Raw genomic sequence first — 24,234 nt, 5'->3', positions numbered from 1 at the left:
GACCTGACTGCCTGCCTCAACAGCTTCGTCTTGGAGACTCGGGTGCAGTAATAGCTTTCACCTCCTCAACCCACGGCCGACTTTCAACATCGACATTCATAAACCTCCCACCTGTCGCGCCGACCTCATCCCTCAATCAAACCATTTTTCTTTCACTAAACCCGATACCCAACGCCACATTCCATCATGTCGACTCTCGAGGAGCTGGACGATTTTGATCACAGAGAGAAGGAAGAGGACAAGAGAGATGGTGGCGACAAGAACCAGAAGAAGCCTACCGACGGCGATGCGGACATGAAGGATGCCGAAGAGGAGCAAGATGATATCCTTGACGACGAGATTCTTGGACTCAGCACACAAGACATCCTAACCCGCAAACGGTTGCTCGAGAACGACTCTCGCATTATGAGGAGCGAGTATTCCCGATTATCACACGAGAAGGCCGCTATGGCGGAGAAGATCAAGGAAAATGTCGACAAGATTGCCAACAACAGGTTGGTTTCTCATCTCCTGCGGGTTTGATAATGGTTATAGCTAACCTGAGGCAGGCAACTCCCCTACCTCGTTGGCAACGTCGTGGAGCTGCTTGATCTTGACCCAACTGCTGAGTCGTCTGAGGAGGGCGCCAACATTGACCTGGACGCTACCCGAGTCGGAAAGTCGGCCGTCATCAAGACATCTACCCGCCAAACAATCTTCCTCCCCCTGATCGGTCTCGTCGATGCGGATAAGTTGAAGCCTGGTGACCTTATTGGAGTCAACAAGGATTCATACCTCATTCTGGACACCCTCCCCGCCGAGTACGACAGCCGTGTCAAGGCCATGGAGGTGGATGAAAAGCCCACAGAACAGTACACCGATGTTGGTGGACTGGACAAGCAGATTGAGGAGCTTGTGGAAGCTATTGTTTGGCCTATGAAGGAGGCCGAGCGATTCAAGAAGATTGGCATCAAGGCTCCTAAAGGTAACGCTGATATTGGCCCCCTGACTCTTTTTGTTGTGCTAACTGGTCCTAGGTGCACTGATGTATGGCCCCCCCGGTACCGGAAAGACCCTCCTCGCCCGAGCTTGTGCGGCACAGACCGATGCTACATTCCTGAAGCTGGCAGGACCTCAACTGGTCCAGATGTTTATTGGTGATGGTGCTAAGCTCGTTCGAGACTGCTTCGCCCTGGCCAAGGAGAAGGCTCCCGCAATCATCTTCATCGACGAGTTGGACGCCGTCGGCACCAAGCGATTCGACAGTGAAAAGAGTGGTGATCGTGAGGTGCAACGAACCATGCTGGAGTTGCTGAACCAGCTTGATGGCTTCGCATCCGATGACCGGATCAAGGTCCTCGCCGCCACGAACCGTGTCGATGTGCTCGACCCTGCGCTGCTCCGTTCTGGTCGATTGGATCGCAAGATCGAGTTCCCCTTGCCGAACGAGGAAGCGCGAGCCCAGATCTTGAAGATTCACTCCCGCAAGATGAAGGTTGACCCGGGTGTGAACTGGGGCGAACTTGCGCGAAGCACGGACGAGTTCGGCGGTGCTATGCTGAAGGCTGTGTGTGTGGAGGCTGGCATGATCGCCCTACGGTCAGGCAAGAATAAGATTGGACACGAGCATTATGTTGATGCCATTGCCGAAGTCCAGGCCAAGAAGAAGGACGTAAGTTACACACCACCTAGCCCAACCCACATGGCCAAGTCGCTAACTCAGGGGTACAGACAGTCAACTTCTACGCTTAATTGTGCTGATGATTGGGGATGTCATGGGTTGGGATATAGGCTATATAAGCCTGGGCGCTGGGGAATAGACAAGGCAGCGGCATCCATAGATCAATGTAACAGTATCTCGCAGCGAATGCCCGCCTGTATCGAGGCACGAAATTATGCAACCCCCAGTTGCTTGGTTCACTTGTCCCAGCAACCAAGTCCAATACTCACTAGGTGAAACCCCCTGATGAGGCGCATATGTGATGAATGTCAGTAATAAGGATGTGGAGATTGTCAGAAGCCAGAGTCAACATGGGTTTTGGTAGCAGACAGTGATGTATTGAAGTAGTAGAAGCCTGAAGGTACAGTAACTTGCACAGGGACCGCCCCCAAAAAGACGTCTTCACGCAGGAAGCAAAGGCCATCCCCGGAGCTTTTGTTCCATTCAAGGATCGAGATTGCCCATCATTGCAGTCAGATTAACCGCTGTAGCAAGCATGTGCCTCGCACGGGTCGATGTTTGGCAGCGGAACGTACCGATTTGCGCAGTGTGGCCTTAGGTAATCTCGCGCTTTCCCTCGTTGGGCCTGGAGCTTGTGCGGGGCTGATCGGTGGACTACGTCATGGTGGCACCCATATTGGCTCTCATCCAAGGTCTGTTTGTTCAAACAGCATCGCGATGATGAACGATGGACGATGATGATGCCGGTGGTGACGCTGACGAGGCGGAAGAGCCCCTCGCTTTGTGCGAACGGACATGTAGCCAGATACAGGACCCAGTGAAACCATTTGGTGCCTTGTTTCATGATTTGATGAGCTCATGCATAGGTATCCAGTACCTTCTGCCGTGTGTGCACAGCTGCCAGATTCCAGCCACCCACGACAACGGCACAGTGACGTGATAGATTCCTCAGTTCGTGGCTTGCTCTCCCTCCCAGCTTCCTTCCTTCCTGCCCACATTCATCTCCCTTGATGCGTATTTGTTTTCATTCCTTTCCCCTCCATCAACAAAAACCACCCACATCGTCGCGGCCATTTTTTTGTGATACCCCTTCCTACTCTACTCTAACCTATTGCCCAACAATCTGTTGTGCTTCTAATCGCAACAAAGTGCAGCGATCCCTAATCTGTAGAACCAGACGCAACCACGATGCGGTTCTTGACTGCCCTCTCTGTCGTGGCGGTCGCCAACGGCGTAGCCGCCAGCACATGGTTCCCCGGTTCTAAGCCTGGTAAGTCAACTGCCTTGTGCCATAACAAGCTGCTTGTAGCTAACAGAATGATAGTCTACAACAAATGGCACGAGACCGAGTTGGAGCGCTGGCTCTCTGATCACGACATCCCCTATCCCACTCCCGCCGACCGTAAGGACCTGGAAACACTTCTCGAGAAGAACTGGGATGCCTATGCCGTCTCCCCATACAACAGCTGGGACACCGCTCAGCTGAGCTCCTATTTGCAAGCCAAGGGCAAAGAGACCCAGGAAGAGGCCGCTGCCACCAAGGACAGCTTGCTGTCCCAGGTCAAGGCCAACTGGTACGAGACTGAGGACAACGCCCAGTCTGCTTGGCTCAACGTTCGAGACTGGATCCTCGACACATGGACCGAGAGCCAGTTGAAGGCTTTCTGTGACAAGAATGGTATCCCTGGTAAGCCAGCTCTCTCAGCTAATGACTTGTCCCCTGAATATTTTGACGGTACTGACCAAGCCCTTGCAGTCCCTCAGCCTCGTCAGCGAGACACTCTTCTCCAGAAGGCGCGTTCTGGTTACGAGACTGCTGCTAAGAAGGCCAATGAGGCTGTTTCGTACCCTGGAAACTGGCTGTACGAGAGTTGGTCTGAGTCTGATCTCAAGGAATGGCTCGACACCCATGGTTTCCCTGCTCCCCAGCCAATGACCCGCGACAAGCTCATTGCCTCTGTGCGCCGCAACTCTCGCCTTGCCTACCTCCGAGCTCAAGACCAAGCCGCCAGCGCCACGGCCAGCGCCCAGGCTGCCTACGCTACTTTGACCGACATGATCATTGACGCCTGGAGCGAGTCTCAGCTCAAGGAGTTCTGTGACAAGAATGGCATCGCTGTGCCTCAGGGTACCAAGTCCAACGAGCTCCGCGCTTTGGTCCGCAAGCACCGTGCCGATATCCTAGGAGACAACATTGCTAGTAGCGCTTCCTCGGCCTTTGGTGCGGCCACCTCCAACGCGCAAAACCAGTATGCCAAGGCTACGGACAGTGCCTCGCTCGCCGCTGAAGACGCTTTCAACAAGGCTGTTGGCACGTGGTCTGACAGCCGACTCAAGGCCTACCTTGATGCCCGAGGTGTTCCTGTTCCCCAGGGATCCAAGAAGAATGAGCTCGAGGCTCTTGTTCGCAAGAACTCGCACGTCGCCGCCCACGGAGGCAACGCGTGGACCTTCGATGACTTCAGCTACGAGAACCTCAAGAAGTACATCTCCAGCCAAGGTGATGCAACTGCCAAGAAGGTCGTGGACAAGAAGGATGCCAGCCGTGATGAGCTTTACAGTGCCGCCCAATCGGCCTACTCTTCTGCCTCATCCGCTGGCGGATCTACTTGGGCTTCTGCCACCAACTACCTCACCGCTGCGACTGCGTCTGCTAAGCAAAGTGCTTTCGACCAGTGGACTGAGACCGACCTCAAGGCGTATCTCGACAGCTATGGTGTGCCCGTCCCCCAGGGTTCCAAGATCGAGGATCTGAAGGCTCAGGCCCGAAAGCAGTCTACGTACTTCAAGTACGGCACCAATTCTCCTGCGGAGACTTTCTTCGCTAAGATCGGAGAGACTTGGAACTGGATCACCAGCCAACTCAAGATTGGCGGTGAGGCTGCCAAGCAGAAGGCTGCCGAGACGGAAGAGGATGCCAAGGAGAAGATTCGTGAGGAGCTGTAATGCCATTTGGCATGGTGTACTGGATGAGATGAAGACATCCTCTGAGCAACATTGTGTTGGGGTTGAAAGACGCTAGGCCGGTGTTTCGGCATCTATCAGCGTGAAGAAAAGGCAAGAAGATGATGAGATTCAAGTGATCGGATATCACTTAATTACTGGTTTCGTGCAGGCTGCGATTTTGCGCTTCGTTTGCTTTAGCAAGTAGTCATGTATTATGAATTGCCCTATGAATTCTTGACCCTGGCGCTTCTTGACGAATGTGAGATGTGTTGTCTATGGGCCTGTCGCGTAGGGTGCCGATGTGAATGTCAAAAAGAACCCATAAGGGTATTTCTTGGGTGATAAAGCCAAGATGGAGTGTTGAGCATGGCGTGTCAACTGGACAATTGTGGTGTAATCTCAATTACGGCTTCTAATAGGCAGACACGAGCTTCAACGGCTATGTCCGTTGTAATAGACATGGTGAGATGGAAATACAATCAGCTAGGCTGTGGTCAGAGTAGTCTACAGGTGGGAGCGCGACCAAGTCCTGGAGAGGAAAAGGAACGGTTTGCGAGTTTGGCTCAGGTGTCACAGAACAAGACTCAGAGCATGGAGCGAACAACTATATTTGACATCTTTTTTAACATCCTAACGCCATCGCTGGTAGAACCCATCGTGGGCCTAACTGCCCTTCGAGGTACCTTTTTATTTGGACGATGTCCTGCAAATTACGCCCAAAGCCTGCAAGTTCCATCCGCACCAGCGCTGAGGCACCAGGGGTGCTTGGGGTGCCAGTCAACATCCAGAACACCAAGCTTGTTGATCACCTTGTGGCCTCGGAGCATCTTGACAGGCACAATCGTGGCGTTCTCCATAAGGTCGCTGACGACCTTGCCGTGGAAGATCTGGAGGGTTCCATCATCACTGGCATCAGCGAAGAGCGGTAGGCTGCGGTGATACTTGACGGCTCGGATGGCCTCAGGGTGGAATCTCATAGTCTTGTATGGGCGAGCGGACAGATCCAGATCATGCCACAGCAATCTTCGGTCGTAAGAGCCAACGATGAGGTTGTCACCGCCGGGGTGGAGATCGAACGAGGAGATCCATCGGGCACCAGGTTGGACAACCTTGACAAGCTCTTGTCGCTGCAGATCGTAGCAGCGGATCATTCGTTGGGTTGCGACAAAGAACAGGGGTCTTGAGGGATGGAACTGGGCCGTCTGGGCGAGACCAGGGAGCTTGCGGAACGGAATCTGACTGAGGTGCTTGGAGAGGGTGTGGATGGCCACAGAGCTTCGCTGTCCCGTGGGAGAGACGGAGCAGAGGAACTCGCCTCGCCTGTGCCAGCTGATTACCTTGATCAAGGACCTGACAGTGGCCTTGAGGAGTACACCGGCATCCTCGAGCTTAGCTCCAGGCCTTGACCACTTGGCCGGAGGATCCTTTTTAACTCCATTGGCGGCGGCGGGTTGGGCGCCGTTGGTTGCGTATCCAAAACCAGCATCGAGGACTTCGCGGCTCGCCTTTTCCACGGCATCGCTTGCAACTGAAGGAATCATGAAGAAGAGATCTTCACCAGCTGCCGCGGCCAAGATGAAAGTCTCCTTGTTGGGGCGCCATCGAACAACGTTGACAGGCTCCTCGCTGCTCAGCTTGGCCATCCATTCCTGATGGCCGTTGAGACCCCAAACGCGGACAGTACCATCGTCGCCTCCTGATGCGACGAACTCGCCGTCAGGGCTGAATGCCACAGAGCGTACACGACCCTCGTGGCCTCGGAAGATTGTCTGGTTGAGAGTAGGGAAGGGCTTGAGGTCTTCAGGCCGAGGGAGCTTGGGCAGAAGAGAGTTGGGGTCGATGTTGAGCCTGTTCTTCCTGATTCGAGGGGCCAGGTACAAGTCCAAGCACCGTTCGAACCTCTCCTTGACAAACTCACCGTAGCCAGGGACCTTCCGGAGAGAATCGAATTTCTCGGGGAGATATTCCTTCTCTCTCTCCTCAGGATCCTGGTTCTTCCAAGCCTCCTTCTCTTCCTCAGTAGGCAGGTATTCCGGCGGGGGGTTGTAACTGAGATCGTATCCAGGGGGAGCCAGCTTGGGCGCGGGAATGTTCATGACGTGAGGATCCTGAGGCTCCTCGTTGGCCCATACGTCGTAATAGACCTCCTCCTTTTCCTCCTCTTCCCGTTGTCGCTCCTCCGGAGGCTTGTATGGAAGGATTCTTCCCTCCTTGATCGCCCGAACAAGTTTCGCAACACGCTTCGCTTCGTGTTTTGAGGGAACAAAGCGACGCTTCGGCTCGGGTGCTGCGCTTAGAGGCATCTTCTCCTCGATACCAGTGAAATATGGGACCATATCCTGGAAGAGGTTAGCAAAGCTCGACAACGACCCGGGGATGGGTTAGACTCACAGGATAAGGATCGTAACCCTCATCAGGAACTTCGTTCATCTGGAGTCGCTTGAGAAGTTCGAGCTCATCTTGGCTAAGATTCAGAGGCTTTCCGGTCTCTGGATCTGTCAAGCCAGTCCAACCCTTGGGAATCTCGATGCTGTCGAGAAGGGCATCAAGCGCCTCGCCCGTGGCGGGGCGCATAATTTTCTTTCCGTTGATGTCATATCCGATGTGAGGATACGAGTCGTAGAAAGAGAGAGGGATATTGCCGATCGTGTTCGCGGGGCCTTGTGCATCTGAGTCGTCGCTGTCATAAACAGGGTCGACCTCGGCGTACTCATAGCGCTCGCCTCCATTCGCATCCTTTACGACGCGGTAGTTCGGCTGATCGTCCTCGTCATCCAGGGCGGGAAGCGCTCGCGCGCTGTCGCCAAGCTCGGAGGAGGCATCGTCGCTATGCGCCTCTTCGTCTTCGTCTTCGTCGGGGTCTTCTACATCCTCATCAGAAGACAGGCCGTCAAGGTCATCGAAGTCGTCCTCGTCAACCTCGGAGTCGTCTTCGCTCTGGGAGAGTACGCCGTCTAATTGAACGCCAGCAAGATCATCGTCAACTGGGGCGGCCTCAGAAGGCCCTTTCCTTTTGCGAGAGGCTATTAATGGCGCCATTGGCGGGTTGTGGGTGAAAGAACAGCGGTGGGTGTAACTTTGGTCAAGAAAGAATTCAAACTGATGCACCGCATTGTGAAGACATATTTTTTTTCTAGGCACGATAAGATAAGAAGATGAAGTGGATCTGCCGTGCGCAAGACACATCTAGAAATAAGCCAAAGTGGGGTAAGTAATTTAAAGGTATTCTTGTTGGATTGGGCCCTGTACAATAGCTCTGAGGGTGGTCACGTGCCTTCAATGTCGGGCCGGGTGATCTCTGGATCGTCGGCACACTAGGCCTAATTAGGAAGGCCATATTATAGCCTAAAAGGGAAAGAGAGGATTCCCTTAAGAATAATAATATAAGTAATATATATAGGTTTAAGGATAAGCCTAACTTATTAATAATTAAGAGTCTTATATATAAATTAATAATTATTAACTAAAATATTAAGTAAAAAAATACTTATTAATTACTCCCTAAATAATAATAATAAATATAAATATAAAGCTAGCCTCTAGTAATAATTAAGTTACTTAGTTTAATATCCTTAAGATAGAAATAAAAAACTAAGATTTATAAGTTTATATTAATTTATTAGCTAAAAATAAGCTTAATCTCGCATTAAATCCTCTTATAAAGCTAAATATATAAAATATAAAAAAAAAAAGCCTAAGGACTAAGGTAATAACTACTAAAAAAACCCCTTTAATATAAGGCTTAAGTATTACTCTTTAAGAAAAAAATTCCTTTCTTAGGGCTAATATAAATAATAACTAAAAAGCTAATAAAATCTTAGACCTCTTAGTAATTAATCTTTAAACTTATAACTCCTTATAAACCCTCTATAAGTATTTCTTATCTAAATATAAAAACTTTAAAAAAAAAATTATAAAAATTTAAGATTAAGTCTTTAAGATAATTAATAAGCCCTTTATTTATTATTATTACTTAGTTAATAATATATTTATAAATTAAGTAAAATCCTTATATAAGGAATTTTTTTTAGCTATAATAAATAAGAAATAAAAGGCCTAAAAAATATAATATATATAATAAGTAAATTAGCTATATAAGTAAGTTAGCTAAAAATCCCTTACTTAATATCTTCTTTATTTAATTAATTAATTCTTAACTACCTAGTATATTATTTACTAATTATAAGGCTAAAATATTTCTTACCTTTTAGGCTTATTAAAATTAATTAAAACTTAGCTTCTAATAGGCTATAATAATCTATAAGGTTAATCGCAATACTCTTATTAATTGCTATAAAAGGATTTAATCTTAATAATATATTATCTAGAAATTATATTAGTTATTTAATTTAGAGGAATAGATTTTTATTTATTTTATTTTTAATCTAGATTTATAAGGATTTCCCCTTTAGCTTTATAATATTAAAGAAATAATTAATTAATTACTTATTAATTATAATATGCTATTAATTAATATATATTAGGCTTATAACTTTATTAAGTAATACTTAGACCTTAAAATATATTTTATTTATAAATATAATTATTAGAAAGTTAAATATAAAGACCTAATAATTATTTATAATTAATTTTAACTTATAGTAAATATAATTATAAAATATAATATTTAATTAAATAATCTTTATAACTTTAATAAGATTAGCTTTTTTATAAGTATAATTATAAGTAAAATAATTATTATAGATATAAAAAGGTATTTAAAGTTAAAATTAATATAATTTAAAAATTAAAAATAAATTATAATTATTTAAGTAATTAATATAAAAGGCTAAGTAATTTAGTTATTTATTATTAGCGCGGGCTAATATTACTTTATTAATTAATACTAAGATAATAACCTCTTAGGTAATTAAGTTATTATAATAACTTAAAATAGCTAAACTAATAATAAGATTAATTTAAAGTAATTAAAATACTTTAATTAATATATAACTAAGTAATTAAATAATTATTATTATCTTTTAATTCTTAATAGCTATAAAAGTTATTATTTTATTAAATTTAAAAGATATTATAAAAAGAAAAAAATTATTTAGCTTTATATATTACCTTATTTCTTTTATTTATTTTAGCCCCTTAATATTAAGTACTTTAAGCTACTTAAAAAGGCTTATAATTAAGAAATAAAATATTTAATTAAATATTTTATTACTTATATTTTAAAAACTAAGTTTTTTTTAGCCTTTTATATTATATATAAGGCTATTATAATAAAAAGAAATATTAAGGGGGTATTTAAAAAAGCTAGTTTTATTTCTCTTAACCTAGAAACTATAGTCTTAAAGCTTAATATATAGTTATAAATATTAATATTAATTAAGGAGGTAATTAAATTATTAACCCCTTAGGCTTTAAAAACCCTAAAGATTATATTTAAGGCTTAATCTTAATTTAAATATCTTAAAAGATAAATTAGAAGGCATTAAAGTAACTCTTTAGAGTTAATCCTTAAAGCCCTAAGGTCTCTTAAGAAGGGAATAAAGGTAATTATATATTAAGTTACCTTATTAGCTACTAAGAATAAAGACTTTTAAGAGGTAAATAAAATACTAAGTTAGCACTAAAGGGTAAAAAGAACTTAGCTATAAAGAAAAAAGATTATAATAATAAAAGAAAAAAGGTAAATAATTAATTAAATAAATACTAATATATAAGTAGTAGCTAAATTATCGCAAAGTAATAATTAAGAGAGGTTAATATAACTAAGTATTTAGTATTATAATATCTATAGTAAGCCTAGCTATAATATAAGAATATATTAAGTAGTAATTAAGATATCTAGGGAAAAATATAATAAGTAATTTTAATTAATTAAATAATTTAAAGTATTTTTATTATAATTTTAATCTTATAAGGTAAGAAAAGTAACTAACTTATTTATATAGCTAACTTACTTATTATATATATTATAAAAATTACTTAATAAAGTCATATTAAAGCTACTTAACCTTTTATTAAGCTCTTAATAAGTAAATTATAAGGTAATATAATATAATTAATAAGATAAGAGATATAAACTTTTAAAAAGTTAAAAAAATAAATTAATAGTTCTTAGATCTTCTTAAAGTATTTTATTTATTACTTTTTAAGTTATAAATCTTTATTTATAATATAATAAAAAGAAATAATATAAAAAAAAATAAACTTATAATAGCCTTTATAATTATAAATATAAGGTAAGCCCTTAGTAACCTTAAAGAATTCTTAAAAAAAGAGAAAGTAATATATAATATCTTTATAATAATTAATAAAAATAACTTAAAGAAAGCTCTTAAACTTAAATAATAAAAAGGCTACCTTAAAGGAATTCTAAGAAAATAAAAAAAAAGCCTAAGAAATTAAAGATAAGAATATATAGCTAATATACTTAATATATAATTACTTGTACCTCTTAGTTAATTATTATAATATATTTCTTAAGAAAAGATATAAGAGATATAAATTAAATATATTTTAAGAGAAAATAATAAAAAAAAAGATTTTTTTTAATATTAATAGCCTAATTAATTAAATATAAAAAATTAAGCTAAAAAAGTTAACCTAATTATAACTTATTAGCTCTTATAATTAAGAGGTAATCTTATTAATTATTAGGTATTACCCTTTAAGGGATAATATATTATTTAACTCTAGGGCTATATTATATATTTTTAGAGATACCTTAAGGCTTAAAAACCTATAAGCTACCTTAATAAAAGATTTCTTTTAATTAAAAATAAACTAAATACTAATAAATAGCTATAAAGATATTATTATTATCCTAAAAGGGGCTAATAGCTTAATAAAGAGATTAAAACTCTAAGATATTATTTTATATATTAACCTTATTATAAACTTTATTTTTTTTTATTAAGCTAAGAAAATAAGGCTTTTAATAAAATATAAAACTAAATAAGAATTACTTAAAAAAAAAATAATAACCCTTTTAAAAATATAAAAAGAATTTATAAATAATAAGTCTTAAAGCACTAAGAGATAGCTTAATAAAGCTAGCTTAATTAAGTTATACTCGCGGTTAATAAAATAATAATCTTTCCTCTTAGGGCAAGGTATAAATATATAACTTATATAATATAAAAACTACTTAAAGAAAACTTCTTTATATAATATTAATATCTAAGATACCTAAGATTAAATATTCTCTAATACTTTATAACTACTTTAAGAGATATTAAATTAAAGCTAAATAACTCTTAAGGCCTAAAAAGGATTATTATAATTAATTATAATATATATAATATAATTAAGACCTAATAAATAATTTAGAGAGCCCTTAAAGAATTAATAAAAGAAATAAAACTAAAGAAATATATTATTATAGACTTTTACTTAATAACTTAAGGCTATAATAGCTATACCTTTATTTAGATTTTTATAAATAAAGCCTTAAGTTATTTATAGGACTAATATATTATTTATTATTATATAAGTATTATCCTCTAAGTAATAAAAGAATTCTTAAAGCTCTTAGAGGTTTAATATTCCCTAGAAGTAAAAGTCTTTAAGTATAATAATAAGATTATAAAAATCTATCCTTAAGTAATTACTTATTTCTAAGAAAAAGAGATATATTATAAGCCTTTTATATTAAATACTTAAATATAAAATAATAAAGCTAAGAAAATTAAAATAATAATTATTTAAATAAATAAAATAATAAAAATAAGAGCTAAGCTCTTAAAGTATCTCTAATTAGAAATAATAAAGGTAATAATATATTTATATAATTAAATACCTTTAATTTAAAGAAAAAAAAATTATTTTATAAAATTCTTTATTTTTAATAATACTTTAAGAATATATTAGAATTAAACCTCTTATATCTATAAGTATTTAGCTATAAGGTATATACCCTTATAGTTAATATTTAGCTATAATAAAACTACTTATAAAAATAAGCTCCTTAGGAATAAATAAGATTTCTTATTAATTATACCTTAAGTAACTTATTTTATATATAAAATCTATTTTATAAGAAAATAATTATAACCTAAGATATTATATTTAATAAAAAGTAGTTTTTTAATAGCTAAATTAAGTCTTTAAGGAATAATCTCTTTAGAAAAAACCTTAAGGTAATTTAAAGGTAAATCTAAGAGCTTATAATAAAGTAAAAGGTATTAAGCTAATAAGCTATATAAGCCCTAGATAAAAAACTAAATAAAGTTAATAAGTTAAAATATAATAAAAAGAAAAAAATACCTTAAAACCTCTCTTTAAAACTAATAAAAAAACTATATAAAAAAAAACCTTTTAAACTAAGAGAGTATATATTAATTAAGTTTAAAGTCTTCTTTATATTATTTAATTCCCCGCTAGTAATATTTATCTATGCCTAGGCTATTAACTTAAATATAAAAGGGCATAATAAGAAGGATATATATAAAAAGAATAAAAGTATTTTTAGCGAAATATATATAAACCTCCCTTTTAATATTATATTTCTCTTAGGGACTTTTTAGTCCTTAAAGTATTATAAGAGTACTTATTAAAAGGTACTTAAAGGCTTAATTAGCCCTAATTTATCGCTATTAAAAAGAAATATAACTTACCCTCTAGATATAAATATATAAGAAGCCCCTAAGAATAATATAAAAAGCCTTATATTTATTAATAAAAAATAACTTAATATTAATATATATTAGAGGCTATTAAAGTAGCTTCTTAGCTTATATATAAATATAAAGAATTATTTATATTAAGATATAATCTATAAGGCTAAGGAGATATATCTTTAAAGCTATAAGTAATTAAATTTATAGATAAAAGTCCTAAGGCTAATAATAAAAAGCTATAAGGTCTTAAGGTATTACTAGGTATATACCTATAAGATATTATAATATAATATAATTAATACCTTTATATATATCTTACTTAATAAAGATATTTTTATAGAAATACTAAGGGGGTATTAAAAGCTAAGTAAAGTATTAAAGTTTTAAAAAGCTTTATATAAATTAAAAAAGTCTCTTTTATTATAATAATATTACTTTAAGAGAGGTCTCTTAAGTAATAATATAAAAAAAATACTAAGTAAAGATTATTAATAAATAATTAATAATATTATTTTATTTTTTTATATAAATAATTATATTTTTTATTTTTTAAAATATAAATAAAAGAAAGTAATAATATTAATAAAAAATTTATAAGAATTATATTACCTTAAAGGAGAAAAACCTCTTTATTAATTCCTAAGAATAAAAGTTATATAAGACTAAGAGAGCTATTAGTTATAACTCTCTTAAGTTATTTATATTAATAAGATATATTATTTTCTCCTTAATACCTTACCTTAGTTTAAAATAATTATTTTAATAATATAAAAAAAACTTTTTTTTTATAATAAATTAATATCCCTAGGGAGTATTAACTTATACCTAAGAAAAGTAAATATAATTATATATACTATAGTAATAACTTAGCTAGATATTACTTTTATTATAAATAGGCTTATAAGATTTAATTAAAACCTAGGCCCTTAATATTATTAAGCTATTAATTAGGTCTTATAGTATTTACTTTAGATTAAGGATTATATTCTTAGCTTTAAAGTAAATTAAGGATTTAAAGAAGATATATTCTTTATAGCTATTAATATAAGCTTTATTAATAATATAAAGGACTAAAAAAGCTCTTAAGTATTTATTATAAGGCTATTTAGAGAAATAATTACCTAAAGGGTAAATAAATAAAATATAATTATTATATTTATTATAAAGGCAAAGCTCTTAGCTCTCTTATAAGCTATTAAGGAAGGTATCTTTATAAGCTAATTAATATTTACCCTAAGAGTTAACTTTATAAAGCTAATAACTTAATAAGGTCTAATAATATTAGCTAAGGTTATAATTTAATATAATAATTAATAAATAATTTGCCTTATTAAAATAAAGCTTATTTAATTATATATAAAGCTTTATTATATAAATATATATAATTATTAACTAAAATAAGAAATTAAAAAAAAAAATTTAAAATAAAATATATTCCCTTAAATAAGCTTATTATTAATAACTTAATAAAGGTTCTTTTATTAAATAAATTTAAATAATCTTATATTTAACTTAGCCTAAAAGATATCTCGGCAAGGCTATAATAAAAAAAAAACTAAGAGTTATTCAATTAATAAAAAGAAAAAAAATATATAATTATATAATACCTTTATTAAAGCCCTTAAATAAAAGCCTAAATAAAAAAATAAAAAGCTAAATTATTAGATTATTAGCCTTAAAGGCCTTAATAAAAAAAATTATATAATTATATACCTTTAATAAAAATAAATAAATTAAAGCTTAAAAAAGGCTATTAATATTAGGTTATTAAGAAAAGAGATATTAAATAAGTAAATAAAAAGTATAAAATATATTATAAGTTTATTATAAAAAGAATATAAAGCTTATTTATATTAATAATAATTAAAGCTAATAATAAAATAAACTTCTCTTAATAAAACTAAAGGCTTATAGTATTAAAAAACCCTAAGCTTAAAAGAAAAAAAAATAATAAATATAAAAAAAAAATTAAGAAAATAAGTATAAGTAGCCTAATTATTATTAAATAAATTATTATTTAAGGAATTACTATTATTATTAATAATATATTATTACTAAGAAAAATAACCTCTAGGAGTTAGCCCTAAGGTAATTTACTTATAAGTATTATAAACTAGAGGTTTCTTAATATATAAAATAATATAATTAAAAGCTAAGTTATTATAATAAGAAAATAAAAGCTATAAAAAGTTAATATTAATACCTAGAGCTAATTTATTAATATTAACCTCCCTAGGATAAAAAGTATTTTTATAATTATTAAGCTATAAGATAGCCTCCTTAAGAATATAAATAAAGAAATTATTATAAGTATATAAAAATATAATAATTATTATATAAGATTAAATCTTAGAGAGAAAAAGCTTAGTGCTTACTTATAAGATATATAAGTTAATTATAAAGACTTAAAGAAGAAAAAAAAATATATATTAATTATAAGAGAAAAAAGGTTAATAATTATTAAGAGAAAGTAAGCTCTTAGAGTATTATTTTATTTTTTAAGGTAGCTTTAATAAAGGCATTTAGAGCTAACTTAGTTAAGCGCTTAAAAATTAAGTTCTAGGTAAAATTATAATTAACTAAGGTAATAATTACTTATTTAACTTAATAATAAAATTAATTATTATTTAAGTTATTATATTATTATTAAAAGTCTTTTATAGCTATTTAATAAGCTTAAGTTATACTTAAAAGCTTTAAGGGTATTTATAAGAGATTAATAAAAATAAAAAAAAATAAAAATCTTAATTACTTATTATATTATACCTCTTATAATTATAATTATAAAAAATATAAGTATTTAGTTTATTATTAATTATATATAATAAAATAAAATCTTAATAAGCCTAAGTATTATAATAAAAATATAATACCTTATTAGTTATATAACTAGTAAAGATATAATTAAGGTTATAAGAGAAATAAGCTAGCTTAGTAATATATATTATAAAAAGAGATATAATAAAAAATAATATTAATATTTAAATAAAAAAAAATAAAAAAAGGTTATATCTAATTAAAAATTAATACTTATAATATTAAAGCTATTTAAGCTTAAATATTTTAAGCCCTTAGTAAGGATTAAGGTAAATAAGCTATTATAGGTATAAAAGAAATAAAGGTAATTTTATTTATACTTTAATAATATAAAGACTTAAGAGAATATATAAAGATATTTAGGCTTTAATTAAAGGCTATTTTAATAATGGAAGTTATTTTAAAATAATATTAATAGCATTAAGGTAATACCCTTATATTAAAGAGGCATATTAGATTAAGCCCTATATAATAGCTCTAAGGGTAGTTATATATCTTTAATATTAGGCTAGGTAATATCTAGATTATTAGCATATTAGGCTAAATTAAGAAGGCTATATTATAGCCTAAAAGGGAAAAAAGGGATTCCCTTAAGAATAATAATATAAGTAATATATATAGTATAATAGTTATATATATTCCTAAGGGATAAACCAGTTATGCTAGGTTTATATTAGTAGGGGATTAAGCGCATTATCTTAGACGGGGTATAAGTTATATCTAGTAATATACTTAAGGGTATTAAGTATAACTAAGTTATATTAATAGCTAAGGTAATTACTATATAGAGAGAGTATAATAAGCATATCTTATATACTTCTTATAATATAATAGCTTATAATAGATTATATCCTATAGGGCCTAAGCTATTATAATCTATCTAGCTAGATTAGAGAGGATTATAGCCTGCGAGGCATAATCTATTCTAATTTATATATAATTAGTTAGCTAATATAGGTCCTTCTTATTACGTGGCTTAAGGGCGTTTTAGGCCATAATATAATATCTCCCTTCTATTAGTCTTATCCTTAAGGCTATATCTATAACCCTAATTATTTCGCATATATATATTAATCCTAAACCTATAAAAATCTTCTACTAATATATCTAGTTATCTTACCCTTTCTAAGAAGTAGTTAGCTACTATTAAACTAAGTAATATTATTAATTATTTTAGATTTAAAATTATGTCTTATTTATCTTATTATTCTTATGGCTTATGCTATATAGCCTTACCTAAAAAATCAAATCACTGCGGGGAGTGCGCTTATTATAGCCTTTCTTGTGATATATTAGCGAATATTTTTAATGCTTATTTATATATTCTCGCCTATGGGTTTTTTTATTTTACTAATAATTTTCTTAATAAATTATATTTACTAAGAGTCTAATTATTTAGATTCTAAAGAAGAGTATACTAAAGAGGACTTTTTATATTTATAGCGGGAGACCTAAGAGGCTTAAGCGAGGGTAAATAAGGTTTTAGCTTATTTAACTTAGCTCTATCGCTAAAAGCATTAATTATGCACTAAAGGTATTAAGATAGCTATTTATAGCTTTTATTCTCTAGATAAATTAAAGGAGATAAAGAAGGCGAAGTTAGAGGCTATAATTACTATATAGTCTATAGGTGCTATAGATATTATTAACTAGAGTGTTATTAGCCTTAAGTTTATATCTCTTTCTAACGTCGCTAATAGAAGTCCTTTAGAAGGCATTATATACTAGTAAGGTATTCTAGGGGTTTTTATATATTTTCTAAGTCTAGGTAGTCTTTTTATTTAATAAAGTATATTATTTTATTATTAATTTTATTTATATTAAGGATAGCTTCTATAATATATTTTTCTAGTCTATTAACTTCTATATTAGGTTTATTGCCTATCTTAACTTAAATAGTATCTTATATTAATTTAAGTAATAAAATATAAAAGATTAAATAGAGCTTAACCTTAGGGGGTAAGTCTAGTTTATAATTATATTTTAAGATTTTTTACTTAATTTTATAGGGTTTAATATATTTATAATTAAGTTTTTTATTTTAATATTTTATTTTAATATTTTTTATTACAAGATAAATTATATCTCCCTCTAAGAAGATTAATCCCTTAATTCTTTTCTTATTAATATAGCTTATTATCTTATTTTTAATAAACTTAAGTTTTATTTTTATTTCTTTATATAGGTTCTTTAGTTAATTACTAGTAAGAATTACTTTAGGGTTAATAATAATATCTTATATTTATTAATATACGTCTAATATAAATCTAAAATTAATATAAGTTAATATAATCTTTATGCTTTTATTTATAGCTATATTATAGGCTAGCTATATAGCTAGTAGCTTTTTAACTTAGTTAGTTTATTTATAATTAATATAGCATTAAAGGTATTATTTTAGTATTTAATTTATACATTTAGTTTATCTATTTATCTCCTTATAATATATAGTAAAGAGTTTATAATTAATTCCTAAGTATCCTATAAGGCTCTATTAGAATTTTAAGGCAAATAATAGTCCTTAATCTATAATAATTTTAAGTAGTATACTATATATCTTAGCGATATAAAAGTAGAAAGGGTAAGTAAATTCTTTTATTATTATTAATTCTCTATAGGGTATAAAATAGGAAAATTTCATGAGTCTATCTATAATAATAAGAATACTATTATAGAAGTTTCTAATAATTAATTCTTTTAATAAGAGTAATTTAGTAATAAAATCTATAGTAATAGAGTCTTATAGTTATTATATAACTAGGAGTAGTTATAGTTTTCTATAAGGTTTATAGCGTTATGCTTTAGTTTTTGCGTAAAGGTAGTATTAATCGATGATTTATAAAATAATTTTCTTTATTCTAGGGAAAGTAAAGGTTATCTTAACTTATTTAAGGGTTTTATTAATCCCCTAGTATCTATATAATTAGTAGCTATAGATTTCGCGTATAAGGTTATATTATAGCTTATCTAATACTAGTAGCTTATTTGTTTTTTTATTATCTAGGAGTTATTTATTATATTCTAAGATTTATTATAAAAGTAAATTACCCTATTTTACTATATAGGTTACTTTATTAACTTAATAGGGTATCCCTATAACTTTATCTTATTTATAGATTTTAGGTTTTTTATAGTTTTTATATTTTAAGTAATATTAGATTCTACCTTAGATTTATTCCTTAAATAAATAATTATTATAGATCTAACTTATAACTTTAAATATTAATTAATAATTACCGTCGTGAGGAAACTAATTATAGTAGTAGTTAAAGATCTATTTAAAAACTTTATTAGGTATAGTAATTTTTCTTTTAAAAGTAAGAAATCTATCTTTCTAGTAGTTATATCCTCGTGCATAATTAATAAAGTTAATAATTTATTCTTTGCAATCCTTAATAAGCTTAAGGTACTCTAATAGGGGCATTAGCCTATTATCCTACTTAGTTTTAGTAGGTTTTCTATAGCATCTTTTATATTAATATATTTTTCCTTTTATTTTACTTTTAAGGTTATAATTATTATAGTATTATTATATAGCTTTAGTTATTTCTTCTAGGTTATTATATTATATAACTTAGTAATAATAGTAATTAAAGATAATTTAGAGTATTTTATTAGGGATAGAGATTTCTTTTTTATAGGTCTAAACTCTATTGCTTTATCGTTAATATTCTTATGCGTTTTTAATAAAATCTATAACTAGTTATTTATATCTTCTAATAAGTGCGAGGTACTTTAATAAGAGTGCTAGCTTTTATATTTGCCTAATAAACTTTTATTTAAGATGCCCTTTTAGAGTAAAATATAATAATTATTCTTTAGCCTTAATCTTTCTAGTATCTAGGTTAAGTCATTAGCTAATAATATTAGCTTAGCTATTTTCTATTTCTTTAATATAAATAATAATATAATTAAATTCTAAGAGATATTTAGCGTATTATAGTTATTATCCGCTAAGTTCTTATATTTTTATAAAATAAGTAATATTCTTATAATCTATATATACCTTAATTTAATAAATACTTCTAAGGAGGTAATATTAAAATTCTTTAAAGGCATTAATAATTATAAGGAATTCCTTATTATAGATAAGGTAATTAAGTTTTACTTTATATAGCTTATAAGAGTAAAATATAATTAGGTATAAGAGTCCTTTATTATCTTATTATTTAATCTAAGCTCTTAGCGCAAAGTCTAATATATCTATTTTAAGTTTTATTAATTATAATAAGTTAAATATCTTAAGTATTAATTCGCTTAGAATAAGTTCCTTAATTATATAAAAGGCTTCCTATGCCTTATTCCTAAATATAAATATCTTATTTTTCTTTATAAGTTTAATTAATAATATTATAATCTTTTTAAATTACTTAAGGAATTTATAGTAATAATTAATAAAACTAAGGAAGGCTTATATTTCCTTAATATTAGTAGATTCCTTTTAATCCTTAACTACTAAGACCTTCTTAAGGTCTATATATATCTCGTTATAAGAGATAATATATCCGAGGAATTTTACCTCTAAGGCATAGAATTTACTTTTTTTAGGTTCTACTAATAAGTTAATATCTTATAATATTTATAATACCTTATAGATATATTTTATATATTTTTCTTTTATTTTAGAGAAGATAAGGATATTATTTAAGTAATATATAATAAATATATCTAGATATTCTTATAATATATTATTAATTATTCATTAGAATATAATAGGTATATTAGTAAGTCTAAAAGGCATAACGAGGTACTTAAATAGTCTATACTTAGTATAAAAAGCGGTTTTCTATTTATATCCTTCTTTAATCTAAATAAGGTTATAGGCTCCTTTAAGGTTAAGTATAATAAAATACTTTATTCTAAAAAGTTAATCCTTTAACTTATTAATAAGAGGTAGCGGTATATAATCCTTAACTATAATAGTATTAAGTATTTTAAAGTTAATATAAAGATAAAGTTTTTTATTTTTCTTTAAGATAAATATAATAAGGTATCTAATAAATAACTTACTTTCCTTAATATATCCTTTTTATAGTATTTCTTTAATATATTCCTTTAATATTAATAGTTATGCCGCATTAAGTAAGTAAAGTTTACTAAAGCTAGGTTATTTCTTATTAATAAATTTAATTTCTAAATTATAGTATATATATAATAATAGACCTATTTTAAGTTCTTCCGCGAAGAGTTTCTTATAGATATAGTATTTTAATAGTATATTCTTAAGTTATTTTTCTTTTAGGGTTCTCTTAATTTACTTAAGGTCCTTTTTTAATTACTAGAATTATTATATAATGCATATAATTATTTACTAATTTTATTGCTTTTATCTATTATAGTATTTATATTATATTCCTTTAGGTAAAGAAGTATTTTATATTTACCTCTACCTAACTTCTCTAATATCTTCGGTAGAAGTTTAAGATCTCATATTATCTTCTAAGTTATTATTTATCATAGAGAGTGCCTTATTATTAAAAGAGAGCACTTAGCTAATTCTCTAGTCGAAATATAGGTTAAATTAGCGTAATTATAAGTACCTAAGTACTAGGTCATAGCCTTCCATAGGTATAATATTAAATAAGATTCCTTAGTTTTTTCCTTTAATAAAAACTTTAAGGTAATTAATCTCGCTATTAATAACTCTATTATTATAATTAAATTACTTCCCTTTAAGGTTAATTATTATATAGGGCTCCGCCTTATACCTCTATAATAGCTTAAGCCTATTTATTATCCTCGGGTTAAATAAATTTTACTTAGCTCTATTATTTACTAAAGCGTATAGCTATTCTCCTTTAACTTATATTAATATTTTAAAATATCTTCGTATTAATCCTCTTTTAGTAGTATATAAGGCCTTTTATAGTAATATAGCTTATTTTTCTACCTATAGCCCTTTTATAGATAGGTTTCTTAGTTTTTTAATAATATATAGCTAATATAGTCGTGCTTATATTTACTATTATTATAAGCTTCATAGTTATATATATTATCCTAGCTATATAGCTAGTCTTAGTATTATTATTCTTATTCTTATCTTAAGTCTTCTTTATCTTCTAACTAAGCTATTAGTTTTTATTCTTTTAGTGCTTCTTTCTAGCTAACTTATTCTTACTAGTCTTTTACTTTATAAATAATTTACTTATACTTCTAGATAGCTTAATATAAGTCTTTATAGTATTATATATATATAATGCTAATAATATTATACTAGTAAAATACTTAGTAGCCTTCTATTTTATACTATATATAAGGTTTATTATTTAGTTAAGCCGGTAAGGCAACGGGGAAATAATCTTATTTTTACTTCTTTTCCCTATATTCCTTATATTAGTAATATTAATAAGATATCTAAGAAATACTAAGGTATTCCTTATATATAGGGTATATCCTTATATTATCTTATGGGTTAAATAGTGCTTCCCGGTATTATAGGTTTTTAGCTAATTCCCTATAGTAGGCTTAGATATAGATTTCTTATATATCTACTATATTTATATATTCTTATGCGGTCTAGATATATCTTTCTTATAGGTTATTTTAATATTAGTTATTATTCTTATTATATAGTTAGGGGTAGTTTTCCTCTTTTTATAATTCTTTATTACTCTTTCTTATTTTCTATTATTAAGTATATAACTCGCATAGCTCCCTCTATAGTTTCTTTATCTTATATTTAAACCTAATTTAATTAATATTAGTATTACTCGCCCTAGTAAGCTAATCTATTTATTAGGGTTTTCTATTATTACGGGCTTATTCCTATTATTTATAGGTTTTATTATATTCCTATAATGCTTTAATTTAGTATTATAGGCATAGGTTATAGTTATATTATATAGGGTTATCCTACTAATAATCCCTGCGGTATATAATAAATAATAGTATTAACTATTTATTATATCCTATAACCTATTTTTTATAGTTAAAGCCTTTTATAGTAGCTTCTTTATAATCTACTTATTTAATTAGTATTAGGGGCATTTATTATCCTTATCTTATTAGTATTACTTTTTCTTTTTATTTAAGCTTTTAGGTAACCGCGATAATAACCTTCTAGCTATTTATTATATATAGCATAGGGTTCCCTTATTTTATTAATTCTAAGAGTAGTTACTATTATATATCCTAGGTTTCCTTTAGCTACTTCCTAAGGCATCTTACTTAACTATAGGATACTCCTATATCTAGTTTTTATTTATATTTATCCTAACTATTCCTAGGTATATTATATTTACTTCGTGATATTATAATAAGCTTAGTTAATTAAGTCGCGGTTTAGGGTTCCTTATCTTCCTATTAGGCTTATTAGGCCGCGTTAGTATATTTCTTACCTTCCGGGAGGGATTACTATTAGTTAAGTTAGTAGCGTCTTTCCTTAATATCTCGCTATTTCTTATAATAGACCTTCTTAATATAATTTATTTTATAGTAATAATAGCATTTAAGGCCGCGGTAGTCTTATTTACCCTTCTATATAGCTCCTAGTACTATAAGGCCGGCCTTAATACTATAAGAGGTATTATTACTTTTTTTCTTACCTTAGTTAATATTAAATTATAAGGCATTAATTTTATTACTATTAAACTTAGGGTTCTATAGTTTCTTCTATAAGAATTATTAGTTATTAATTCTAACTACCCTACTAATATAGTTAATAAGGTTATTAGGTTAGTTTTTTTTATAAAGCTCTACCTAGACTTCTTTCTTAAGTCTATTAAAGAAAAAGGATATTAGGGGTTCTTAATCCTAGTTAAGCTTTAAGGCGAGTTAGAGGTACTTTATTCTATATTTTAAGGCTAATTAGGTTTATCAGAAGTTCTTAATTTCCCTTTCGGCCTATACTTTCTCGTCTATAGTACTAAAGGCTTATCAGAGGGCTACATTAAAAGCCTTATAGTCTAAGTAGAGGTTATTAATACATGGCGAGAGTTTAGCGAATAAGGTAATATAATATTCCCTTATAACTAGTTTAAACTATGCGGTAGCGTAACTCTTAAGTCTTCCTATAACATATTAGACTTTATTAGCTATTAGGGTAAATTAAGTTAGGTAGTAGGTTATAAAGGCGCGTAGCTACATAAGGAAGGTTAATAGTTTATACGCGGTCCTATCGAATATCTCTAGTAGGTTTAACTTTAAGATTTCTCTTATATCCTTACCCCTTATAGCTACGGTGGCTATATTATTAAGGTCTTAGACGCCATTTAGGTACTATGCGTTTTAGGCATA

The 24,234-nt window shown here is 31.1% G+C and overlaps 3 protein-coding genes across 3 annotated transcripts; 2 read left to right on the top strand and 1 right to left on the bottom strand.

Annotated features, from left to right (window-relative positions):
- Positions 1 to 186: 186 nt before the first annotated feature.
- On the top strand, positions 187 to 1,731 carry MRS44_009257 (uncharacterized protein; the record flags this gene model as incomplete). The annotated part of the gene is made up of 4 exons (XM_065621226.1): positions 187 to 494; positions 549 to 964; positions 1,017 to 1,651; positions 1,711 to 1,731. The coding sequence occupies 4 exons, from the start codon at positions 187 to 189 to the stop codon at positions 1,729 to 1,731; spliced, it is 1,380 nt and encodes a 459-aa protein (XP_065477298.1).
- Positions 1,732 to 2,848: 1,117 nt separating this feature from the next.
- Positions 2,849 to 4,606, top strand: MRS44_009256 (uncharacterized protein; the record flags this gene model as incomplete). The annotated part of the gene is made up of 2 exons (XM_065621225.1): positions 2,849 to 2,930; positions 2,985 to 4,606. The coding sequence occupies 2 exons, from the start codon at positions 2,849 to 2,851 to the stop codon at positions 4,604 to 4,606; spliced, it is 1,704 nt and encodes a 567-aa protein (XP_065477297.1).
- A 710-nt stretch (positions 4,607 to 5,316) lies between these two features.
- Positions 5,317 to 7,645, bottom strand: MRS44_009255 (uncharacterized protein; the record flags this gene model as incomplete). The annotated part of the gene is made up of 2 exons (XM_046271689.2): positions 5,317 to 6,945; positions 6,998 to 7,645. 2 exons carry the CDS (start codon positions 7,643 to 7,645, stop codon positions 5,317 to 5,319), a joined length of 2,277 nt encoding a protein of 758 aa, XP_046125525.2.
- Between the last annotated feature and the right edge of the window lie 16,589 nt (positions 7,646 to 24,234).

This window comes from Fusarium solani, assembly GCF_023522795.1.
Source record: "Fusarium solani strain SB1 chromosome Unknown bctg00000005, whole genome shotgun sequence".
Taxonomy (NCBI): Eukaryota; Fungi; Ascomycota; class Sordariomycetes; order Hypocreales; family Nectriaceae; genus Fusarium; species Fusarium solani.
Note: the sequence above shows the minus strand (reverse complement) of the source record. Positions and strands in the feature narration are given on the sequence as shown.